This window comes from Scardinius erythrophthalmus, assembly GCF_964197995.2.
Source record: "Scardinius erythrophthalmus genome assembly, chromosome: 12".
NCBI classification, from domain to species: Eukaryota; Metazoa; Chordata; class Actinopteri; order Cypriniformes; family Leuciscidae; genus Scardinius; species Scardinius erythrophthalmus.
The window spans coordinates 18,125,814-18,149,755 of NC_138232.1; the positions used below are offsets into that span (position 1 = coordinate 18,125,814).

General features: G+C 37.9%; 3 protein-coding genes across 4 annotated transcripts; 1 reads left to right on the forward strand and 2 right to left on the reverse strand.

Annotated features, from left to right (window-relative positions):
- Positions 1–104: 104 nt before the first annotated feature.
- Positions 105–3,352, reverse strand: ndufb5 (NADH:ubiquinone oxidoreductase subunit B5). The gene is made up of 6 exons (XM_081380407.1): positions 3,162–3,352; positions 2,517–2,602; positions 2,339–2,405; positions 2,181–2,242; positions 1,917–2,023; positions 105–359 (listed from the first exon to the last, which is right to left on the reverse strand). Exons 1-6 carry the CDS (start codon positions 3,277–3,279, stop codon positions 239–241), a joined length of 561 nt encoding a protein of 186 aa, XP_081236533.1. The 5' UTR covers positions 3,280–3,352; the 3' UTR covers positions 105–238.
- A 722-nt stretch (positions 3,353–4,074) lies between these two features.
- mrpl47 (mitochondrial ribosomal protein L47) lies at positions 4,075–14,060 on the forward strand. Of its 2 annotated transcripts, XM_081380324.1 has the most exons (8): positions 4,075–4,255; positions 4,380–4,510; positions 4,824–4,884; positions 4,988–5,084; positions 7,160–7,279; positions 13,222–13,352; positions 13,438–13,533; positions 13,841–14,060. In XM_081380324.1, exons 1-8 carry the CDS (start codon positions 4,122–4,124, stop codon positions 13,947–13,949), a joined length of 879 nt encoding a protein of 292 aa, XP_081236450.1. In that variant the 5' UTR covers positions 4,075–4,121; the 3' UTR covers positions 13,950–14,060. The 2 variants fall into 2 exon arrangements, with proteins under 2 accessions (XP_081236450.1, XP_081236451.1); XM_081380325.1 differs by lacking the exon at positions 7,160–7,279.
- Positions 13,953–23,209, reverse strand: actl6a (actin-like 6A). The gene is made up of 14 exons (XM_081380323.1): positions 23,042–23,209; positions 22,619–22,695; positions 22,348–22,522; positions 22,067–22,167; positions 21,860–21,957; positions 21,575–21,669; positions 21,111–21,217; positions 20,895–20,984; positions 20,741–20,802; positions 20,383–20,497; positions 20,221–20,301; positions 20,024–20,119; positions 19,575–19,661; positions 13,953–14,771 (listed from the first exon to the last, which is right to left on the reverse strand). Exons 1-14 carry the CDS (start codon positions 23,064–23,066, stop codon positions 14,691–14,693), a joined length of 1,290 nt encoding a protein of 429 aa, XP_081236449.1. The 5' UTR covers positions 23,067–23,209; the 3' UTR covers positions 13,953–14,690.
- Positions 23,210–23,942: the final 733 nt, after the last annotated feature.

The window sequence follows — 23,942 nt, forward strand, 5'->3', positions numbered from 1 at the left end:
ACATAAAAGCATACTGAACAGTCTGAAATGAGTAAATGAAGACAGAATTTGATTTTGGGGGGTAAATCCTTGATGTACCTAAAAGAATACACAAGAGCAGTAACTTAGTTATAATCATTAGTTTATTGGTGCCAGAGGCAAAGAAAAGGAAAAAAAAAAGAAAATATATTTTTTATTAATAACTACATTATACATTGTATAATGCCTGAATATTTTGGACAGGTATGCATGACCCATCCTAGTTATCAGGGGATGACTTGGGGCTGTTGTCGATGAGATTCTTATCAAGTGTCTTAATTTGGAACCAGGGCCCATCTCCTTTTTCTCTCATGTGTCTGCGGACTTCAAGTTGTTGTTGTCTGCAAGAGAAAAAGTGAATAATAAATTAGATATCATCAATTAGGCTACATAAAAACAAGATACATTTTTGTGAGCAGTAAAAACTTTTCAAAGTGCCTTTGTTGATGTAGTTCCATTAAATTGTACCCTAAGGTTTGACAATCCCTTCATTATTTTTTACCCTACAGACATTTTTGCTCTTTTCTTCTAACCTTCTAGTACATGGTTTATTAATGACATTGTGATATTTCTTTACTTGGAGGCACCTTAAACTCAAAATGAACCTACATATGTTGTGGATCACTTTAGTGAGCAGAACTTCGAAAGGTCAAGAAAAAGACTATGTAGGAAGTGCAAAGCTAGGTCATCTAAACCTCTAGACAATCAAATGTTGATTCTACTGTAAACAAAATGGCTCATGATTTGGGTGCCAATTTCTTCTCAACATATACATACACATTATGCATTTAGAAAATGCTCAAATACCAGCAACAGGAAGTGCTAACCCATTCCTTTGGTATTTCTGCTGAAAATATCTTCTATATAAAATATCTATAATTTTTTTAAACATTTTTAGTAACAGAAACTGCAAGTGTTGATAATGAATTAACTATGATTCATGTTGTGATTCCAGAACCAAGATTCTGATTAAGTTATTGAGGGGGAGGGCTGAACGATTAATCGCAACAAAACCGCACGTGATTTGCGATTATTTTATGCGCAGCTTGTTAGTGGATTGCGGCCGATTGGTAGTAAATACTGCCCCATTTGAACGCCAGAGGGCGCTCTCATGCAAACACGATAAATATGCCCCACCGCAGAAGTCCAATAATGCGCATCATTTCAGGAAATCCCAATCGCTGTAGCTGAATAAACAGAAGAATGAAACGCTTTGATTAAACATGACTTATAAATACATGACTGCCTTATTCTGTGTAAGAAGGCACATCATCTCACAGACGGAGGAGCTCAGCTGTCGTTATGAAGTGAGTTTGAAGTAAATGCATGTTTTTAAATGTTCTCTGTTGTTGGACGAGGTTCATAAATGCTTCTCGTTTTGGAAAGATGTTTGACGCGTGTTGTTTTTTCAAATGCACGTTATAAGTGACTCAAACTCACAGTGCTTTCAGATGGAGCAGCGTTTACACAGCTGTACATCAATGACAAACTGCGCATAAAAAAAATAATCGCAGCCTTTGCGATTTTAAAATCGCGATAAGCCATCTCGATTTAAGTGCGATTACATGGAAAGTGCGATTAATCGTTCAGCCCTTTCTTATTCATCTTGATATATATATATATATATATATATATATATATATATATATATATATATATATATATATATATATTGCATTTTAATTAAGTTTGATTTTTTTATATAATTAAATATTTTAAATAATATTTTTCTTTTTAATATAAAAATATATATATTATATATATATATATGAATAAATAAAAGAAAAAGAAAAAACAAACAAAAAGAAAAACAAAACAGCACAAAATATTAAACAAGATGTTTTACATTGACATATCATTCATGTATAATCTCATTTAGGCTAATAAGTGCAACATACCTCATTTCAGCTTTCTCAGTCTCAATTTGGATAAGTGCCATCATTTTTTCATAGTCCTTCACTGGGCTGTCATAAAAGGTACGTGCAATCCAACGGGTGATGGGATGCTAAGTGATAATAAAGACAACAAATTAAAGAAAAGACATGAATCATTATGATAGCAGCAACACAATTTTCATTTTTTTATTCAATTAACAATGGGCACTTTTTACTGGCATATAAAGTGTACTTGATGTTTTTAAGCACTTAAATATTTTAGAATACCTTGTAGTACTCCCAGTGCTCTGGTTCGTAGCCTTCAGGTGTCTCTGCTAGCTCAGCTTCTCCTGTTTAATGAATTGCAGACATTAATCAAGTTATTATGGCAGGTACAGCAACTACAGGAAGGAAAAACTGTCAGGTAAGCTACATCAGAAACTTACCTACGAAAACATTAACAAAGGTCACAAGTGCTGCCATAGGGATGCCAGTGTAAAGAATGTAATTTCTCTGGTGTAATGAAGCAAGAGGGGAGAGAAAGATTGGAAAAATGTTATATGAATAAGAACGAGCAGCAAGAATGATATGCAACTGAACTAAAGTGCTTATAATAGGCTTTACCAGCAGGTAAAGAAATCTTCTATCATAGAAGTCAGTGGGCTTGATGATAAACATCCTTTTCCCATGGCTCCCATGACGGACAACAACTGTAAAAGAAAATACAAAAATATTAATAGATATAATAATAATAATAAAAGGGCTTATCATGTCAACATATCACTGTAATAGGTTTTGAGTTAAATTACAGACAAAACGCTATTTTTATTCAACAGGAAGTAAATTATAACACAGAACTGAAGTTAATACAAAATTACAGCTGCAACCCCACATTATAAGTTCAAGTGTTTACAATGAAGTGAAAGTGTTACGTAAACAATGAGGGCCAAAATATTGTGCTTGTCTAACTTAGTAAATTAATTGCTTGCATATCAACACTTTTGTGTGAAGGGTAAGAAACTCAAGAGACATTTTGAATCAAAAACTGTTCAATTATATCTCTATTTAAAAACGCCCATGATGTACATTAACATATCACATACATGCAGCTGTTTTATACATTTATCTATCGGAAGGTTACAGTGAGGATTGTTGTTACGGCCAGCTTGAACACTTGGCATGCTAAGCAAGCAAAGCAAGGTCACTGGTAGTTTTAATCACCCCAACCGGTCATACCGCTGAGTTTAGTAAAAAAATAACTATCTTTACCTTGTTCTGAACGTGCAACAGTCCTGGAGAGCAGATTTGAAGATTGACATGTTCGTTTCAGCGGGTTTAATCTGGCAGCAAATGCAGCCGCCGTCCTCAATACGCTCATGCCCACCATGACTGTTGAGGGAGCACGTGAACACACGGGCTTCACTGATTGGCTGCTTAGGGCAAATTAAAAGTTCGAATCAAAAGATGGGCTTAAAAAATAATACAATAAAAAAAAATTATAATAATAATGCTGCTAAAAAATAAGATTATTTTGGTAAGATTTGAATCGGAAAAATTCTTGCATGCTTGGTGAGTACAGATTTACCGTTCAGTTTGCTGAACTACTCAGTTCAATTCATTATTATTTCTTATACTTAAAATATTAATATGCTTATGGGTTTAAATTGTGGTGTCTAAAAGACTAAAACAATCAAATCTATACATGAAAGCATTTGGAAAGTATCAAAAATAAACGATGTGTGCAGTACAATAGTTCCACTTCCAATAAAATGCAATGTGATTTTCATGTCCAATAAGAAAAAAAAATCTGAATAAAAAAATACATTTTAATGAAATAATAAATAGGAATTTAATAATAATTAAATTAATTAAAATAAGTTTAATAAATAAACATTTAATAATAATTAAATTAAAAATAAATATTTAATAAAATATAATAAATAACAATTAATTGATGTTAAAAATAATTAATTAAAAAAAAATGTAATAAAAATCAACAGTGTGGCAAAAAGTGCTCAAAAGTTTTTGTTAAATACACAAATTTATTTTAAATAACTGATCTTGTTAGATAATATTTTATTGCCAATTCGCATTGTTGTGTGCTGAACATTTTGCACCAAAACGTTTGAACTTTTAACGTGGAGAAATCATAGGGAGAAATGTTTTGTTCTACTGTCCGACAGGTGGCGCTGCACGTTTCCGTTCATTATTTCGTTTGACATTGTCAAGATGGCTGCGGCCGTAACGAGCCGCCTGACTACTGCTATCTGCAGACAATTTCAACGTTTTGTTACAGTGTCTTCACACACACAGCCTCAATATGCGACCCAAGCGCTGTCCAAATTTCACTCGTGTCAACAAAGGTATGTTTTTCTGATTAATATGTCGGGCTTAAATGTCAATGCAGCATGATATCCAGAAAGAAAGAAGCATGTTTTAATATGTCACCAATTAATTTGATCTCTTTTCACATTTCTCGGAATTTAGACAAATGTATGATTCGTGGTGGTTCAGAAGTCCCATGAATAACAGAGCACTCCACACATCTTGTGTCAGAAAAGGATTGGAAGAATTTTTTGACCTGCCAGAGAACTGGGGTGAACTAACAGTTAAATCAGGTAGGCTAACTAACCTGAATGTGTATTGTTCACAGTTACAATAAGCTGTTGGTTCTCTCAACCTAGTGTGCTTCTACTTAGACAGCATTTTAGGGCATCCGATACACACACACATACACACACACATACACACACACACACACACACACACACACACACACACACACATATATATATATATATATATACATAAAATGTGTGTACATGAATAAATAAGAAGGACACTAGGTTTTGAGATAGTCATAATGATCCACCACCGTCACTTGATTGTGTTAATATTGTTGTCTCATGATTATTTTTTGTAACCTCATAGGTGCTCCATGGACTGCCAAACAGCTTAGGCTGAAAAGTAATGAAGACTTACACAAACTATGGTAATTTACTTTTTTCTTTCTTTCTTTTTTTTTTTTTAACAGTTTAAAGACTTGAAGAAACATTGCAACAAATATTCACCCACATTTCTTTTGAATTTCTAAGGTATGTTCTCTTGAAGGAAAAGAACATGTTACTCACTTTAGAACAGGAGGGGAAACGACAGTGTGTTCAGATTCCCAGCCCAGAACGCCTCAAAAAGGTATGAAATGTTGAAACTATATAAATGCACAGTTTCTGTTGTTAAAATGGAATAACCTTGAATACTACAGTACCATGGTACAATGATGATGCAGTGCTTCCCATGGGACACTAGTGTTTCAAAGTTAGGGGTCAATTGGATTTGTTTTAAGAAATGCTGAAAAAAGTGTCAGTAAAGACTTTTACATGCATTTCTTTTGAACACTATTTATCAGAATCCTGAAAAAAGTGCATCTCCTCCTGTACACTGTGCATTTCCACAAAATTATTCACCCAGGGATTCACCCAAAAATAAAAATTCTGTCATTGATTACTCACCCTCATGTTGTTCCAAACACTTAAAAATTTCGTTCATCTTAAGAACACAAATGAAGATATTTTTTGATGAAATCTGGTGAAATTTTGAAGATATTGTAAATAATAATCAATATGAATTGAGCAGTTTAGTCCACATTTTCTTTTAAATCAAATAAATGCACCCCGGCTGAGCATAAGACTTATTTCAAAAACTTTATATCTTACTGACCCCAAACGTTTGGAAGGTAGCATACTTACTTCCGTGGTGCTTTTTAGAAGTAAAACTACTTTTGACTCTAAGCTGGATTTTTCCAGTTCTTCCACCCACTGTTCTGAAAGGAAATATTTGCACAACCTGCCAAGTTGTATCTGTTGTATTCTTGGTTTCGCGATTTATATGGAGTCAATATAATGCCACATAGGTTTGCAAAAGAATAAAGTATTGCAAAAGAAAGTAAAGTTTTACAAAACAAAAATAAAGTATTGAGGAAAAAAAAAATATTTTTTGCTCACAAAAATAAAAAATGGCAAAGGGGGAAAAAAGTATTGAGAAAAACAATTAAGTTTTGCAAACAAAAATAAAGATTTGCAAAATAATGTACTGCAAAAAGAAAGATATAATTAATTGCAAAAATGTTGCTTTTATTCTGCGTTTCAGTCAAGTGTGTGCTCGCAATACCGTTTTTCCTTTGCGCTTCACTTTTCTCTGCGTTTCTCTTCATGGCGCTATTTTAACCAGTCCCTCCAGTTTTTCACGATTCCGCGATCGCTGAATACAACGCAAAATCAACAAAATGTCGCATTTTTTTGCGATCCTGCATAATTCCTAATTTAACCGCAAAACAATCACAAAAATGAAAAAGACCTCACAAAACATTAAATTATAATCACCCAATTGAAATATCTCTAGTTTAATTAAAGTTTCAATGCATTTTTACGTGGATACAGATGTTGCGGGAAAAGGGGAAACTCCTTTTCCTCGATTTACTGAAGCCTATAATGTAAAACGCATTTTGCAGCTGCACAGCTAGCACAGTGAGTGTCTGGCTCACTCATTGGCTGTCCTGCGGCAACTGCACATCCAATGGCGCGGACGCCTCTGAGGTGTGCGCCAATGAGCTAGCATCACGCCATTACACGTCAGAGCCCGCCAAGGGGGCGCGGCCTTAGCCTATATTATTCTTTTACTGTCTATGATATTAGTCCCCAAAAAACGCCATTTTAGCAGGTTTAACGACTGAAGCGACAACTTGCCAGGTTACTATAGTGCGGTCGGCTACGAAATACTCGTTCCCTATCTCAGGGAACTGAGGTTATGATAGTAACCTAGTAGTTCCCTTTCGAACGGTCTCTTCGTATTGCGTTGCTATACGCAGTGGGGACGCCATGCAAAACGCCGCACTGTAAGTAACTGGTTGCCTTCTGCAGTTCAGGACCCCTCAACTCAGGATTTACACACAGTTCTACAGTATAAATGACTACACCTGCTGTTAATATTTACATAGGTCAGGTAGAAAAATTGCCCATAGGTTGTTTTAAAAGTTAATTTGATGAGAATTTGATTAGACCAAAATAAACGCGCTTTATGCATTTTGTTTGTGATTTGTGTCATGTATGACTATTGTGCATCTGACATAATACTATTATGGTAAATGTGATGTCCTAATTATAAAATATAAAAATATATTTTTTTTACACATTTCTGGAAATTACCACCACAAATTTCCACCGTCATTTTGATCGTAAAAATCACATTAAAAAAATCGTGAAATCCTGAAGGGACTGTGTAACGTGGGGGTGGAGTCAAGAAACCCTGCGAAGTCACTTCATCAGCAGGAGACGCAGATCACAACAGTTCAAGTCACCATGGCAGAGCAGAGGCATGCAGGTGGATTCCAGGTATGTACAGTTGATTGAAATCCCGGCCGGACATGTCCGGGAAAAAGCGGACGTATGGTCACCCTGTGGCGGATTTCGAGATTGCCCAAAATATCCGGGATTCGGCTTTTGCTTTCTACAGTCGCCAGTCATTCATTCATTCATTAATTCAAAAGCCGAATCCCGGACATTTTGGGCGGGAAAAAGAGGACGTATGGTCAGTGGTTCCCAAACTTTTAACAGGCATGTACCCCCTGAGACATTATAGATCTTCCGGAGTACCCCCAACACCACCAATTGTTAACAACAAGTTTTTTTTTTTTTTATTAATATTTATTTTTATCAATTTTGTCGAGAATAGTGAATAGAATCATAAACATATGATACAAATCTTATCAAAAGTCAACATATGATACAAATGTGCTGAATATAATGATTTTAAACAGATATGCACCCAATCTCACACACAATAGGCCTACAACACATGTCCAACATCTCATTAAAGCTATTGTTAACTTTTCACATACTGATAAGTATTGCTTTTCACATATGATAACATTGTATATTTTCTTAACTTCTCTGCTGTAAAATAATAAGAAAAAAGAGAACATATTAACAATAGTAAACTAAACAGTAAACTAAATTGTAGTAAACCACACAGAATAGTCCTACCACCTCTCCATCCACATCACCAGTTTAATCAATGTGAGGGATGTGCCTGGATGTTCTTACATAATGCTGCGATGTTAGGCCGAATTGGGGACAGTTTCAGTCTTAGATCATTTTCCACAAACAGTCTGTACCTATACTTGGTCTTAAGGCAGACCAAAGCTGAGAATCTAGTCTCACATAAATACGTTGTAGCAAATGGCATCAACGTCTTAATCGCTCGGTTTGCCAGGTCCGGATACTCTGCCCGCAAACTAATCCAGAAATCTGTCAGTGTCTTCTGACCGAACTGGATTCTGACCGACCCGTTCGTGGATATTTCAATGAGGCTCTCTCTCGAGCATAGGAAGCTGGCATGTGTTGGGTGGCGAAAAAGGATTACGAATTCAACACCTTGGCGACTTGGTAGCACAATTACGCAAATACAGTGAGGAAAATAAGTATTTGAACACCCTGCTATTTTGCAAGTTCTCCCACTTGGAAATCATGGAGGGGTCTGAAATTGTCATCGTAGGTGCATGAGACATAATCTAAGAAAAAACAAAAAAAACAAGAAATCACAATATATGATTTTTTAACTATTTATTTGTATGATACAGCTGCAAATAAGTATTTGAACACCTGTTTATCAGCTAGAATTCTGACCCTCAAAGACCTGTTAGTCTGCCTTTAAAATGTCCACCTCCACTCCATTTATTATCCTAAATTAGATGCACCTGTTTGAGGTCGTTAGCTGCATAAAGACACCTGTCCACCCCATACAATCAGTAAGAATCCAACTACTAACATGGCCAAGACCAAAGAGCTGTCCAAAGACACTGTCCAAAATCACAAGGGCTATGGGGAAATTGCCAAGCAGCTTGGTGAAAAAAGGTCCACTGTTGGAGCAATCATTAGAAAATGGAAGAAGCTAAACATGACTGTCAATCTCCCTCGGACTGGGGCTCCATGCAAGATCTCACCTCGTGGGGTCTCAATGATCCTAAGAAAGGTGAGAAATCAGCCCAGAACTACACGGGAGGAGCTGGTCAATGACCTGAAAAGAGCTGGGACCACCGTTTCCAAGGTTACTGTTGGTAATACACTAAGACGTCATGGTTTGAAATCATGCATGGCACGGAAGGTTCCCCTGCTTAAACTAGCACATGTCAAGGCCCGTCTTAAAGGGGGGTTACAATGGTGTTTCATGTATTCAGAGTTGTTTACAGTGTTAAAGAGATGGATTCTCATGCTAAACATGGGCAAAGTTTAAAAAAAATATTTTGGACGAATAACAGAGAATTTCTGTGCCGAAAATCTTACTTCCGAGTTGGTACAAGTTTCGGCTGTTTTTTTTCGATCGTGGATCTAATGACGTAGATGAGAGTGGAACTCCTTATATGAGCATTTCTCTCGGAAAAGCTCGCCAGCGCACACGTCGACCAGAGGAGAGCGAGATCGCGCACATCAACGCGCTTCAACAGGAAATCATCGGCAGCGCTGCATAGGATTTGTTCAAGAATGTCTCCAAAAAAGTGTGTTTTTGGATGTGAGGGAAAGCTTACCGTGTTTAGCTTTCCAAAGAACCCAGTGTTACAGGAACAGTGGATGCAGTTTGTTTTTCCGGGGCAGCAACGGAGTGTACCAAGTGTGTTGTGTGTTCTGGTCATTTCAGTGACGAATGTTTTATTAACAATGCCCAGGTCGACGCTGGATTTGCAAATCGTTTGTTATTAAAACGTGGAGCAGTCCCAGTGATAAAAGACCCCATTCATGTAAGTACAACTGGATCAGATTTCTGTCTTTTGCTGGAAATCAAGCACTACCGCTTGACTCTATAGCTCCGCCTCCAGGACCTCGGCTTTTTCCGGAGAGAATCGGAAAGCTGTATTTTTCTTTTATAAATATAATAAAACTAAACACTTTTTGGAGATATTAAAGATGCACTACTACTCTATAGGTACTCAAGATTAACATGAGATTAGGTGAAACTGTGCATGTTATGTACCCTTTAAGTTTGCCAATGACAATTTGGATGATCCAGAGGAGTCATGGGAGAAAGTCATGTGGTCAGATGAGACCAAAATAGAACTTTTTGGTCATAATTCCACTAAACGTGTTTGGAGGAAGAAGAATGATGAGTACCATCCCAAGAACACCATCCCTACTGTGAAGCATGGGGGTGGTAGCATCATGCTTTGGGGGTGTTTTTCTGCACATGGGACAGGGCGACTGCACTGTATTAAGGAGAGGATGACCGGGGCCATGTATTGCGAGATTTTGGGGAACAACCTCCTTCCCTCAGTTAGAGCATTGAAGATGGGTCGAGGCTGGGTCTTCCAACATGACAATGACCCGAAGCACACAGCCAGGATAACCAAGGAGTGGCTCTGTAAGAAGCATATCAAGGTTCTGGCGTGGCCTAGCCAGTCTCCAGACCTAAACCCAATAGAGAATCTTTGGAGGGAGCTCAAACTCCGTGTTTCTCAGCGACAGCCCAGAAACCTGACTGATCTAGAGAAGATCTGTGTGGAGGAGTGGGCCAAAACCCCTCCTGCAGTGTGTGCAAACCTGGTGAAAAACTACAGGAAACGTTTGACCTCTGTAATTGCAAACAAAGGCTACTGTACCAAATATTAACATTGATTTTCTCAGGTGTTCAAATACTTATTTGCAGCTGTATCATACAAATAAATAGTTAAAAAATCATACATTGTGATTTCTGGATTTTTTTTTTTTTAGATTGTCTCTCACAGTGGACATGCACCTACGATGACAATTTCAGACCCCTCCATGATTTCTAAGTGGGAGAACTTGCAAAATAGCAGGGTGTTCAAATACTTATTTTCCTCACGGTATATTGCGTAATTGTGCTACCAAGTCACCAAGGTGTTTCCGTATGTCACATCTGACACTGTCGGCAAGCCGTAGTTCGTTTTCACACAGAAAATCCTGCAGTGATGGGAATGCGCCAATGTCGTTGTCTTTGACACAGTCAGACCAGAAGTTCATCTTTTTAATGGTGGCCTCTACCTTGTCTCACACATCAAATATTGTCACAGAGCGACCTTGCAGCCCGAGATTGAGCTCATTTAGACGACCAAAGATATCTCCCAAATAGGCCAGTCTTGTGAGCCACTCATCGTCATGCAACCTATCTGACAAGCGAAAAGGATTGTCGATGAAAAGCAGTTTCAGCTGGAGCCACTGCTTGTACACGGGTGACCACTCCGCTGTGCCTCCACGTCATTGCTTTGGCACCATCTGTGCATATACCAACACATTTAGTCCAGGTTATTCCATGTGATCGTATGAAACTGTCTATGAGTCCAAAAATATCCTGCCCCGTTGTCCTCGTCGGTAACGGTTTGCAAAAGAGGATGTCCTCATGGATTGACCCTCCATATATGTACCTGACGTACACCAACAACTGAGCCAGGCCTGCTACATCTGTTGACTCATCTAGCTGTAATGCATAGAATTCACTGGCATGTATGCGACATAGTAACTGTCTCAAAACGTCTGCTGACATATCACTGATCCGTCGGGACACGGTATTGTCTGATGAAGGCATTCTTGGAAAGTATGTTTAGCCTTTTCCCCCAACATTTTCTCAGCCATGTCCATAGCAGCAGGGACGATCAGTTCCTCCACAATAGTATGAGGCTTGCCTGCCTTAGCCACTCTGTAACTGACCATGTAAGACGCTCCTACTACTGCCTTATTTACAGCATCTGGCGCGATCAGACATTTCTTGGTGTTAGAAAGCAGTCTCAATTGTCGCTCAAAAAACTCCCGTGGCTTATTTTTCAAATTGCCATGTTTCGTTTCTAAATGTCTTTGTAAGAGTGAAGGCTTCAACGAGTTATTAGACAGAACCTGCGCACATATGACACACTGTGGCTGAGGGAAATTCGCATTGCCTGTGTATGTGAAGCCCAGAGTTATATAATCTTCGTTATATCTTCTTATCTTTGAGTGTGCCTCCCTACCATCTTCTTGTTGTCTCGAGGGAAGAGTCTGTGTCTCCCCGTCTCCATCACTGTCCATGTTAATGGTTTGGCTAGCATCAGGCCTCTCGTCAGAGTTAGGATTTGCTATGATAGTGTCTTGACCTGAGAAGCTTGTCCCGACAGCAGGTGACTCCTTTGAAGTTTCTGTTGTCGTTCTGGGTATGGCCTGAACCCGTTTCAGCCATTTATCCATTGATTGAAATCATTTTTTTATCAAATAGACATAACTGAGATGATTGCTGACAGGATTTTTTTTTCATTTGCGCGCGACATTTGCGCGTTTATTATGACGTAGAGCTGTAATCAGCACTGCAGCAGGCTGCAAAGATCATCATAAAAGGTCTACTTTTACCCTCTGTCTCCACTCTCGAATATTTTGTTAATGCGAAGAAAATACGTTTTTAATGTGCAGTGCAAATGTGGAAGTTAAGTTACCACCGTGGGACAGAGAAAACGTTTGAAAAGGCATATGACTTAGATCTTTTTTCGCGTACCCCCTGAAATCAGTCCACGTACCCCAGTTTGACAACCGTTACCCTAGGTAATACTAATTGCATTAAGTTAAACAAAAACAAAAAACAATGCACATTTTAATGTTAATGAAATAAAGGGAAACAATCAACTGTGCATACCTGGAATCCACCTGCATGCCTCTGCTCTGCCATGGTGACTTGAACTGTTGCGATCTGCGTCTCCTGCTGATGACGTGACTTCAAGGGGTTTCTTGACTCCACCCCCACGTTAAAACAGCGCCATGATAAGAAACGCAGAAAAGTGAAGCGCAAAAGAAAAATGGTATTGCGAGCACACACTTAACTGAAACGCAGAATAAAAGCAGCGTTGCAAATAACTTAGTAGGTGTGAGCATGGAAAATATGTTGCAGAGAAAAAATAGGATAACAGCTGTCATTGATTTTTGCAGTTAATTATATCTTTGTTTTCGCAGTACTTTATTTTATTTTGCAAATCTTAATTTTTCTTTGCAAAAATTATTTTTTTCTCAATACTTTTTTCCCCCTTTGCCATTCTTTATTTTTGTGAGCAAAACATTTTTTTTTTTTTGCTCAATACTTTATTTTTGTGAGCAAAACTTTATTTTCTTTTGCAATACTTTATTCTTTTGCAAAACTATGTGGCATTATATTGACTCCATAGATTTACCCTTTAATGAAATGACAGCCAAAACGAGCAGCTCTAAGTTCTGAAGTTTAAACATAGGGTGAATCTGTGTCTGTTCTATACTTGTTCAATTCATCAGGTGTACATGGATGACCCTTTATCCATTCTGAATTTTTGTAATAGGTTGAAAAGTCCATGACGCGACTTGACACTATTGTGAAAGAACGCGAGGATGCTCTGCGCTTACTGCAGACGGGACAAGAGAAAGCTAGACCAGGCGCATGGCGAAGAAATGTTTTTGGCAAAACCTTCTGGTAAGCAAATCAAATGTTTTTCAGATTATTCTCTTTTGCACATCTATTTTGTGTAACTCAAATTACGAGGTTGTTTGTTCATCAGGTACCGCTTCAGGGAACACCCAATCCCCTGGCACCTTAATTCGAGATACAAAAGGCGGCGATTCTTTGAACCATCACATGTCGCCCCTTACACAAGGTACCTCTCAAGTCTATAGAAAAATGTTACCGCATCAAAGTAACAATAAATGAACTTTTAGCATTTTAACTTTTCATTTTAATAGAATGGATATGGTGCGGAGCCCCTAAGGGGAAATTATATTTCAAAGCTTTTTCTTGCAAATATTTTTCATTCTTTGCGAGTGAACTAGGGGCTCCGTAAAATAGTTATTTACATTGTTAGTTTTTCCTATTATATTTTTATATGAACTCTTTGCCTCTCTAACAAATGTTATTACATTTCCTTGATGCACAGACATGTTTAACTCTGCTGTTCTGAATTTTAGGTTAAGCCTGGAAAAATACCTGAAGAATAAAATGCGGAAAGAAAAAAGAGAAAAGAGAAACCAAAAAAAGATATCAGCAATGTTTCCAAAAAAGACTGCACATGCATGAGATCATTGAAAAGACTTTTCGTATTTAATAGTCTTTTCAACACATAAAACTTTTTTCATTTCTCAGAATATGTTGTACAGTCAAATAATAAATCTTAACTTGTAACAGAGACTGTTTGTGTATTTACCTTTTTGTCTTTCTAAATATGTAAATTATTAGGATTGAAAATCATCCCTCTTCTTGAGTTCAAGGGACACATTAACTATAGGTTTTCCTCAATATGCAAGTCTGAATAGACCAGTAAAAATGTACTAAATATTAGAACAAAAGTACAGAATTACTGCATTGACATTACCTATTCAAACAAAATGAGATTAATTTACACCAGTTTAACACAAACAATTTTATTCCCAAAAGAGCTGATTTTTTAAAAGCATAACAAACATTTGGTTTCATGTGGTGCAAAAAAGAAAAAAGAAAAGAAAATCAACTGTTCTAAGCACTGATAGAATTAAGGGTTCATAATTCCCCTGTACCAAAACACATAACCTTGTCACTGTTATTTAGAATGAATCAGGTGGTCAGAAAGGTTTGTTGCCAAACTGGATAAGAAAATATTGTGTGGAGGAGTAGAAAAGAGTGCAACCACATTAAACTGTTTAAAATATGGTTTGTTTGCACTAAAAATAACAGCAATTGTCCTTGTTAGTTCCTGAGTCCACTAAGAAGGCCTTTTCTACTGGGTGGTATATTTCTTATTTTCATCTCCTTCAGAAGGCAATCTGGTGTTGCAGGAACTGGTTAAGGACACTTCCTGTCAACACACTGTTTCCCACCTTCCTCATACTCCTGTTTAGAAATCCACATTTGCTGGAAAGTTCCCTAAAGGTAAAAAATAAGAGTCATAATTATCATATGATATGGTTATGGTTAACATTGACAATATCTGTGATATTTAAATATATTACTCTGCATCATCTAGCTAGCAGTTATCCAGATCATTATCCAGTGTCATTAGTTGGAGCTAGAACACATGAAATATCTGAACTGGCTAGGTTTGTTGAGTGTCACGTTTGACTGCATGTTAGAAATATGGCGAAGTTAAAAAAATGGTCCAAAAAGTTAAGAGAAAATCTCATCACCCTTCAGAAACAAGGAACAGCATACAAAAAGATAGCGAAGGCACTAAATGGTCACAGAGACACTGCTGGAAGCACAGTTCACAAGTTCAAAGTTAAAGGAACAGTGGTCACACTACATGGATGGGGCAGAAAAAGGAAGCTATCAACGGCTTCATCCAGATTTCTGAGAAGGCAGGTTCAGAAAAACACTTGTGTGACTGCAAAAGACCTGCAGCAAGACCTGGTGGCAACAGGCACTGAGGTTTCAGCTTGCACACTAAGGCATGTACTAAACGCATGCGGTTTCCATGCCAGAACTGCAAGACGTACACCACTACTGACCCAAAAGCACAAGAAAAGACGGCTCCAGTTGGCTCAAAATCATATAAATAAGTCACAGAGGTTTTGGGAATCTGTTCTGTGGAGTGGTGAAACAAAACTGGAAATTTTTGGCCTTATGGATCAGAGATATGTCTGGAGGAAGAATAATGAAGCATATGCTGAAAAGAACACTGTCTACAGTTAAGCATGGTGGCGGCTTGGTGATGCTCTGGAGCTGCTTTGCATCCTCTGGCACTGGAAACCTGCAGTGTGTGGAAGGCAAGATGAATTCACAAGTTCACTCTTACATCAATTAAACAGAGTAAAGATTATGCGTATTTGGCTTGCTGTCCGGGGGAGGGCTCCGAGCTCTGAAATTTTGCCCAAACCCAGAGTACTCCCCCCGTTGAGAGTATTTAGGACTAGAAGTGAGGAGATGGGGTGGTGGAGGGATGCTGTTAAACTGTCAACGAACGGAGGTAAATTTGCTGTATATATACACCTCTTAACTCGTTGATTGGGTTGATTAACAGAGTGTGCTCCACTCGTGTCTAATTAGGTTTGATTGTCTGAATGTGCTCCACATGTGTTTAATTAAGTTTAATTATCTGAACGTGCTCCTCCCGAACTTTGTTAATAAAACATAATTTCATTGAAGTATCAGGAAATCCTAGGAGAAAACGTCATGCCGTCAGTGAGGAAGCTAAAGCTTGGGCATCATTGGACCCTTCCAACAGGACAATGATCCCAAGCATACCTAAAATGTTACCAAGGCTTGGTTGTAGAAGAAGTCCTGGAAGATTCACAGTGGCCATCAGTCACCTGACTTGAACACCATAGAAAATATCTGGTGGGATTTGAAGAAGGTGTTGCAGCACGCAAACCCAAGAATATTACTGAACTGAACACCATTGCTCATGAGGAATGGACTAATGCTGGGTACACACCAAAAGATAATCGGGCTGATTTTGGGCCGATTTCCCCCCTTCTGACAATCCTAGCTATGTCCCGATTATCTTGATGGTTCAACTGATTATCTTATCAGATTTTCCCTTGGTGTGAGGTGTGTTAAGAGTGTCCAAACCTGCTCGGTAGAACGTCTGAGCCGCCCCGATCGCGAATCGTAAATATTTAACATGTTTAATATTTACGATCAGAAATCCTGATGTGTGGGGGGGAACTCCGAGGACAAACGCGCGCACGTTCTGGAGATTATCACGTGAAACGAAACAATATCCAATCAGAAAGCAAGATGATGGAAGACGGAAGCATTACAAACGCAGTCATGGCGCAGCACAAATTGAAATTGATGTGGACAGCAGAGATGGAGGATCAGCTTGTTGATTTGTGGCAATAGCACCAATGTTTGTACAACGTGTTCTGTGAAAATCAGTACAAACACTATCATCGCAGTTTCTTCCTGCATGTCGTCCGCAATGCTTATTCTGAAGTCTCGCGAGATTTCCTGTGTTCACAGTCGAGACTATGGTTGAAAATCTGTTTGTGTGTGGTAGGGGTGCAACGGATCAAAAAACTCACGGTTCGGATCGTTTCTCGGATCAGAGTCACGGGTCGGATCATTTTTCGGATCAGCAAAAAAAAATTTTTTTTTTATTTAAAAAAACTACTTTTAAATGATTAAATTAAAATGTATAAAATCAACTTAAAATGCACAAGGCATAATATCTTCTTTTTAACATAATTAATGAAAAACAACTTAAAGTGCAACATAAAAAGGCATCTCCTTCCTTTAAACATGGACCAATGCTTGATGTGTTTCCACTGTCATATAGGGCTGTCAAAATTGTTCAAAAATGACGTTCGAATATTCCCTCTAAAAAACACATAGCCTATTCGAATTATTCGAACATCTGGTTGCGCATTTTGTAAATGACGCGCATTACGTCAATAACAGGACAAATTAATACAAAGAGACATAACTACTTGTATGGGTAGTTTATTTAAGTTTAAACATATTTGACAACGTATTACCTACACAAAAACAAGTAAATCAACTAATGGCCAAGACCGCAGACCTCACTCTCGCTCGCTCGCACTCGCAGGCACTCTTTCTCTCTCTCTCTCTCGCCGTTACCCATGCTGCGTTCACACCAAACGCGAAAAGAGTGTCTGGCGCGAGTGATTTCAATGTTAAGTCAATGTAAAGACGCGTTTACGCGCGTCTGGAGGTTTTGCGGCGCGAATGAGGCGTCACGCTCTCTGCGGTTCATAACGCTCGCCATGACCACGCTGTGTGTGGACTGAACATGCGCACAACTTTTTTTTCATAAATCAATCCGCGGATCACGTGTGTGCCGAACCGAAGATATTGATCCGAACGGATCACGGATCAGTGATGATCCGTTGCACCACTAGTGTGTGGTGTGCTTTCTTTGTCACATCATGGCAGATGATGGCACACCACACACTATAGGAGCATAACGGTTAAATCTAGGATTTTATGTCCTCATGTTTGTGGTCTATCACATTTTGAAAATCTTATAAGATGTAAAAAATCTTTTGGTGTACCCAGCATAAGATTCCTCAGAAACGCTGCCAGAAGCTGGTGTCTGGTTATGTATCTCGTTTGCAGAAGGTCATAAAAGCAAAAGGGTGTTCTACTAAGTACTAAAGATGCTTGCCATGAAGGGGTTGAATACTTTTAAGACTGCATAAATCATTAAAAGTTGCATTTTCAGTTGAATTTGGGGAAACCACTTGAAACATTTACTATTGTGTTGAGCTATTTAGATTACTTTTGTTGGATTTGTTCATTGCAAACTACTAAAAGTATATACAATTTGCCAATAAACCTGATTTGCAATGGGGGTTAAATCATTTCGATTACAACTGTGAATCATAAGTTATCATCCAGATTTACATCTACCTATACTGTACTTAGTGTTGTCTAGACCAGTGGTTCTCAACTCCAGTCCTCGGACCCGCTGCTCTGCACATTTTGTTTGTCTCCCTTATTTAACACACCTGAACCAGATCATCAGCTCGTTAGGAGAGACTCCATGAACTGATTTGAGTGTGTCAGATAAGAGAGACATACAAAATGTGCAGAGCAGCGGGTCCCGAGGACTGGAGTTGAGAACCACTGGTCTAGCACATAAAGCGTTCACAGACTTTGCTTTATGTATTTTCCTGGGTACATATAAATGTATGGAAACATGATTCCTGACATGTCAATGCCCACGGACCACTGGTTCTTTGCCAAGTTGTAAGGATCACTCAGTGTGTTTACATGCACCCTCATAATGGGATTATGGCAATATTGCGATTAAACTTTATCTCATGTAAACGCAATACTTTGATCAAACTAAAGCAATTAAGCTCATAATCGCAGTAACCATATTCACATTAAAGTACTTGGCATACGCCGATTTTAATCGCAACAAGCAGGCATGTAAACACCTTATTTGCATTAGGCTATTACTGATCCGACCAAAGTGCGCCTGTGCTCGGTTCTATACGAATGCTGTGTGTTGTTCACCCAACTTCATGAATGAACTCCGTGACTGTTACATTATTCTGAAGTTTTCTCTAGTTCTCTAAATCGCTAAACTCTGTCAACACAACTGCGCAGTCTCTGCTTCGTATCTTCATCCAGACGGCGCGAAGAAAGCAACAGCAGCAAATGCAAACCCGGCATTGCAATGTTCATCATGGCGCCGAATAATATCCAGTACGTCCATAATTTATTTAGAATTTGATGTGAGTAGATTAACATGCACACTGTATGCCTATCGGTGTGTGGTATAACCATACTTATTAGCAAATAATCAGAATAATGAAAACTGCAAGTAAACTGGAGTGAAGAGTTCTGCTTGTGTCATGTAAACATCTTACTGCGATTAAGACCTTACTCTGATTATTAAAAATAATCACATTATTGGTGCACATGTAAATGTAGTCACTGTCGAGTCCAAGCAGAACCGTTTCCCCTACTAAAGCCAGTCACGTTGCAGTATGTTTAGCCCGGAAATGCTGATTAAGTTCTTTTGTACAGTTATGATTACAAACTCTCTCTCTCTCTCTCTCTCTCTCTCTCTCTCTCTCTGTATTTTGAGTGAGATTTATTGGTCAAAAGAGAGAAAACATAGCATCAGTTTAAGAATTTGACACATACCTTTTTTTCTCTCTCTCTCTCTCTACATGTATAACATCATTAATAATAACAATAATTATTTTGGCCACAACACTTATGTAGTTGTGACAGCCTTAGTGAACTACTCACCAGGGATGCGAGGATGGAGCCACCAATCCAGGCGCTAAATCTGCGTTCAACAGTTGTGTTATTGGCTATCAATTTCAAGCGCATACTCTGCAGAGAGGACAAAAGAATTCATGTTATCATAAAGCACTGAAGACCCAACTGACATTCTAATAAACCTTTGTCAGGGTGGCGCCATTTTGAATTTAACAGATGAATATGAAGCTGTGAGGGATAGACTTAGTGTCTTTACAATAGCACACCGTATAAAGGTCCAAACTTTTAAAACTTGAATGTTTTTTTTTTTTTTTTTTGTGGAAAGGCATTTCATCAGCTGAACAATAAGTATGTTTAACAACAGTGCAATGCTTTGAACACACTGTATTATATTCCCTCACAGCCTCATTTTCATTCCTGACTATGGCACCACCCTGACTAAGGTCTATAAAGCAAAAATACCAAGTGCCACTTACTGGTGGCGTCTTCTGCGAGAGTTCTCTGTTAAGCCTGTCTGTAAACCCTTGGATGAGTGTGTTTCCTCCTGTAACTACCACACTGCCATACAGACCCTGTCAAAAAAAAAAAAACAAGGACAGCATAACGTCACTTGCATTGGCAGCACAGACACAGGACATGTAAATTAACGTAAAGCAATGTTTTGAAATCTTACTGGTCGAATGTCTATGTCACACATGCCGACACTTGTGGTCACAACATGGCTGACTCCTAGCATGGTGTTCCCTGATAGACCCTGTGAAAATTAAGACTAATGAAAGTTAATACTAGCAATTTCAGAATAAAACTTGTACAGAGTAAAGAGGATATTTCTTGCCTTAGCATTTGAAGGATCAAACAGACCCTCAGGGATCTTAAGTCTTTCCGCTCCAAAATCACAGTTGTACCCATTAGGCAGCTCATAGTGAACAGTGGGCATTTGGGCAGCTACTCTGTAAAGGGCAAATTGTAACAATGTGGTTTTTCCTTTTCATTAAGATCAAAAGCATTTAACAAATCCAAAAGCTCAAAATCAAAAAAGTGAATTATGACATAAACTTGTAAACGCTATATACACATTTACACCGATTTGCTGCTCAAGAAACATTTCTTATTATATATTTTGAAAAGAGTTGTGCTGCTTAATATTTTTGTGGAAACTGATATGGTCATGTGCGGAAAAAAAATCAACTTACTGTTCATCATAGGATGAATCTGACACCTGTAGCACAGAGGCCTGAAAATCCTGTATGACAGTCTGAAATGACAGGTAGCAATATTTAATACATGTTAAAAATGCACTTCGGTATGTTAAGTAACTTTCACTATGATTCAGTTCCTATCGCTTACATTACACATATAGTTATGCCATGAACGGGTAACTTGAGGTAGTTTCTCTTTCTTCTTCCAACTGGCGGGGGCTCCTTCACGAACTGAATCCTTTAATGAAAAATTCAATTCATTTTACTTTCTCCCCACTACCTCAAAAATGTGATAAAAATTGCAACCTCCAGACAGATTTGATAGTATGCTTAAGATAAAAGAGTAAACTTCAGCAGGCCTCACCTTTGATGCAATCATATACGGAGGTACTATTTCAACACTTAACTCTTGGAACAACTCTCTACATTGCATACTCATGAAGTCGCCAGCAAGAGGAGACTTTACAATGCCTGGAAGATCATAAAACACACATTATAGAATATATACATAAATATAATAATATATACAATAAATATATTTTGAATGACCCTTATGGCTTTAAAAAAAAGGCATCAAAGGCTATATTCATGATAGATTAGACTAAAAATTAAAGAAAAAAAAACTAATGTCATTAATATTTTGTATTAACTGTATACAACATTACAATAACAAAATCGTTCAGTTTAAAATTGGACAGAAATTCTAAATAAAAAAATTCCTGGTGTAAAAACATTAATGAAATGTGTGAATTTAACTGTAGCATAGTAACACTGAAAACAGGACAGTCTAGTAAAATATGGTTGAAAAGTCTAAGTGATTCAAATTACCTTGTTGTAGAACATAACCATCATGCACTGGAATTGCTGTGGTGTGTGTTGATCCACTATCTAACACTAAACCTGTGGATCGCCCATTGGCAAACCTGGAATGCCGAGTAAAGGATTCAACAATTCATGTTCCTGCTGGCCTTTTAAATTGAAATTTAACGGTGTATTCACACTTGGCATGTTTGGTTTGATTAAAACTGTACAAGTATTTTCCAAGCAACTTTAAACACATGACAGTGTTTTCTACAAAGATCTGGATCTTCAGCCAATTAAAATGAAGGATACGCAGACAGGACAGCAGATTTACACAAGAAGAAAGCAGGAATGTTGTAATGCTCAAACATTAGCTCTGTCAGCTTCTCTCTCTTCGCTCGTGTGTTCCACTGCAAGATGAAGAAAATAAGATCACAGGAAGTTGAGTGAAGCATCCTGACAAATGGCACATGTATTATATGATCTGCAGATTAGATTTATGCCATAAAATCAACATACCGAGGCCTCTGACATCAGGACTGGATGCAGACTGGGCTCGGATTTGAAGTGCATTTTGTAGGTGTGATCTAAAATGGCTTGGAAACTGTCCCAGTCTTCAACTTCAGAGAGAAAAACAGTCAAATTAATGTAAAAACGTAATTCCCCGTAAGGCACTTTATTTTTTATTGTATACTTTCTTCATTTTTTTTTTAAAATAAATACATCTCCGAGCTGATATGCGATGGGAAAAGGGAGAAAAAGGCGGATTCGAACTCAAGTCACTCTCCACAAAAACTTACTCATCCCATTTTTGAGAGGTGACATGACCTCCATGTTCTCTCTAGGGACCCTGAGCTGGTTAGTGTCGATGTAATAGGTGGTGCCGCTCTGCTTTCCCTTCTCTCCATCTGTCTCCATCGGTGTACTGCCATCCTCCCGGTCCAGAGTTACACCGATCACAGTAGGAAAATCAGCCTACAGACCATAAAACAATAGCATTTTTGCTCAGAACTTATGTTTTTCAGCGTTACCACCAATATATGGATTATGGATCCATCTTACTGTTCACACCTTGGGACAATCCTCTCCTGCATATCCAGCTCTCACTGAGTATGAGCCCATGTCAAAGACAAGAGCTCCAACTTCATCTGTGTAGAATAAAAAATGTCCAAAGAAAAAGTGAGGATACAACTAAAGGAAAAACACGTTCAATATTCGTTAGATAAAATGACAATACTGTAGTCAAAAATATACAAGCGAGTCCGTTATAATACATAAATCGTCCTGCAAATTTTATTTTTATTAACTACGCACTCATTTAGCAATATTCATTATTCATGCATTATTTTAAGCATAAAAACCTGAAACGTGGGCTCTGGTTTCATTTTCACAAAATACGAAAAGAAATAATCATATCATGCTAGTTTGATGGCTAGCGAGCTCATAAACGTGGCGCATTCATTCATTTGATTCTCCCTCCAAAATCGCACTTACCTCCACCATACACTCCGCCACTCATTTTTAAGTATGATAAATACTGGTATAAGATAACTACTTGATTTCTTGCTTTTAAAGCGGGGATATAAAATAAGAAACGTAAGATTCGTATTTTCACTATCACAACAAAGGAAACGAATCAGACATCTTTGTCTTGGAGAGGATTATGGTGGCTTGGGCTTCAGGTACATTTAGCAGCGCCACCAATCGGCCAGGAGGAAGTGTAACTACTGAATGTATGAACCGTATGAACCATATTATAAACACACTAAAACAAAAAAGCCAAAGTATCTAAAAGTAAAATGTAACAAGTAACATTTGAAGCAACTTATCCAAAATTTCCGGGTTCCAGATAGGGGGTTCGCAGTGAGCAGAATCATTCGGCGTTCTCCAAAGAACCCATATTATGGAAGTAAAACAATGACAAATGTTTTTTAAAACAAAAAAAAAAACTTGTTGAATTGCACTACTTGAAAAAAATATCCATTGCATTAGGCTAACCCTGCTTGCTTTTTAATGCATTGTATTTTTAGGGCTTGCATTTTTATGGGCTGAAATTCAACATGATTGTAAATTTAAGCTGTGAATATTTAAATTCAAAACATTTCACACACGTTTTCATTATTAAAAATTCAATAATCCACATTCAATTTCACTTCCAAAATATTAATTCTGTTTAAAAATACAACCTATAATATTCGACAGGCAATATTTGGTCCATTTTATTTCGCTTTACAAATTCGCTTCCGCAAATTCAAAGTTAAACATTTGACATCCGGGAACAGTAGATTCCCGATTGATAATCTCCAGCTGTTAGTCGACCTCACCTTTATAGAAGAAAACTATAGAGCAATGGGTGAGAGAGTCATTCATTCATAAAAACGGATTTACAGAAATG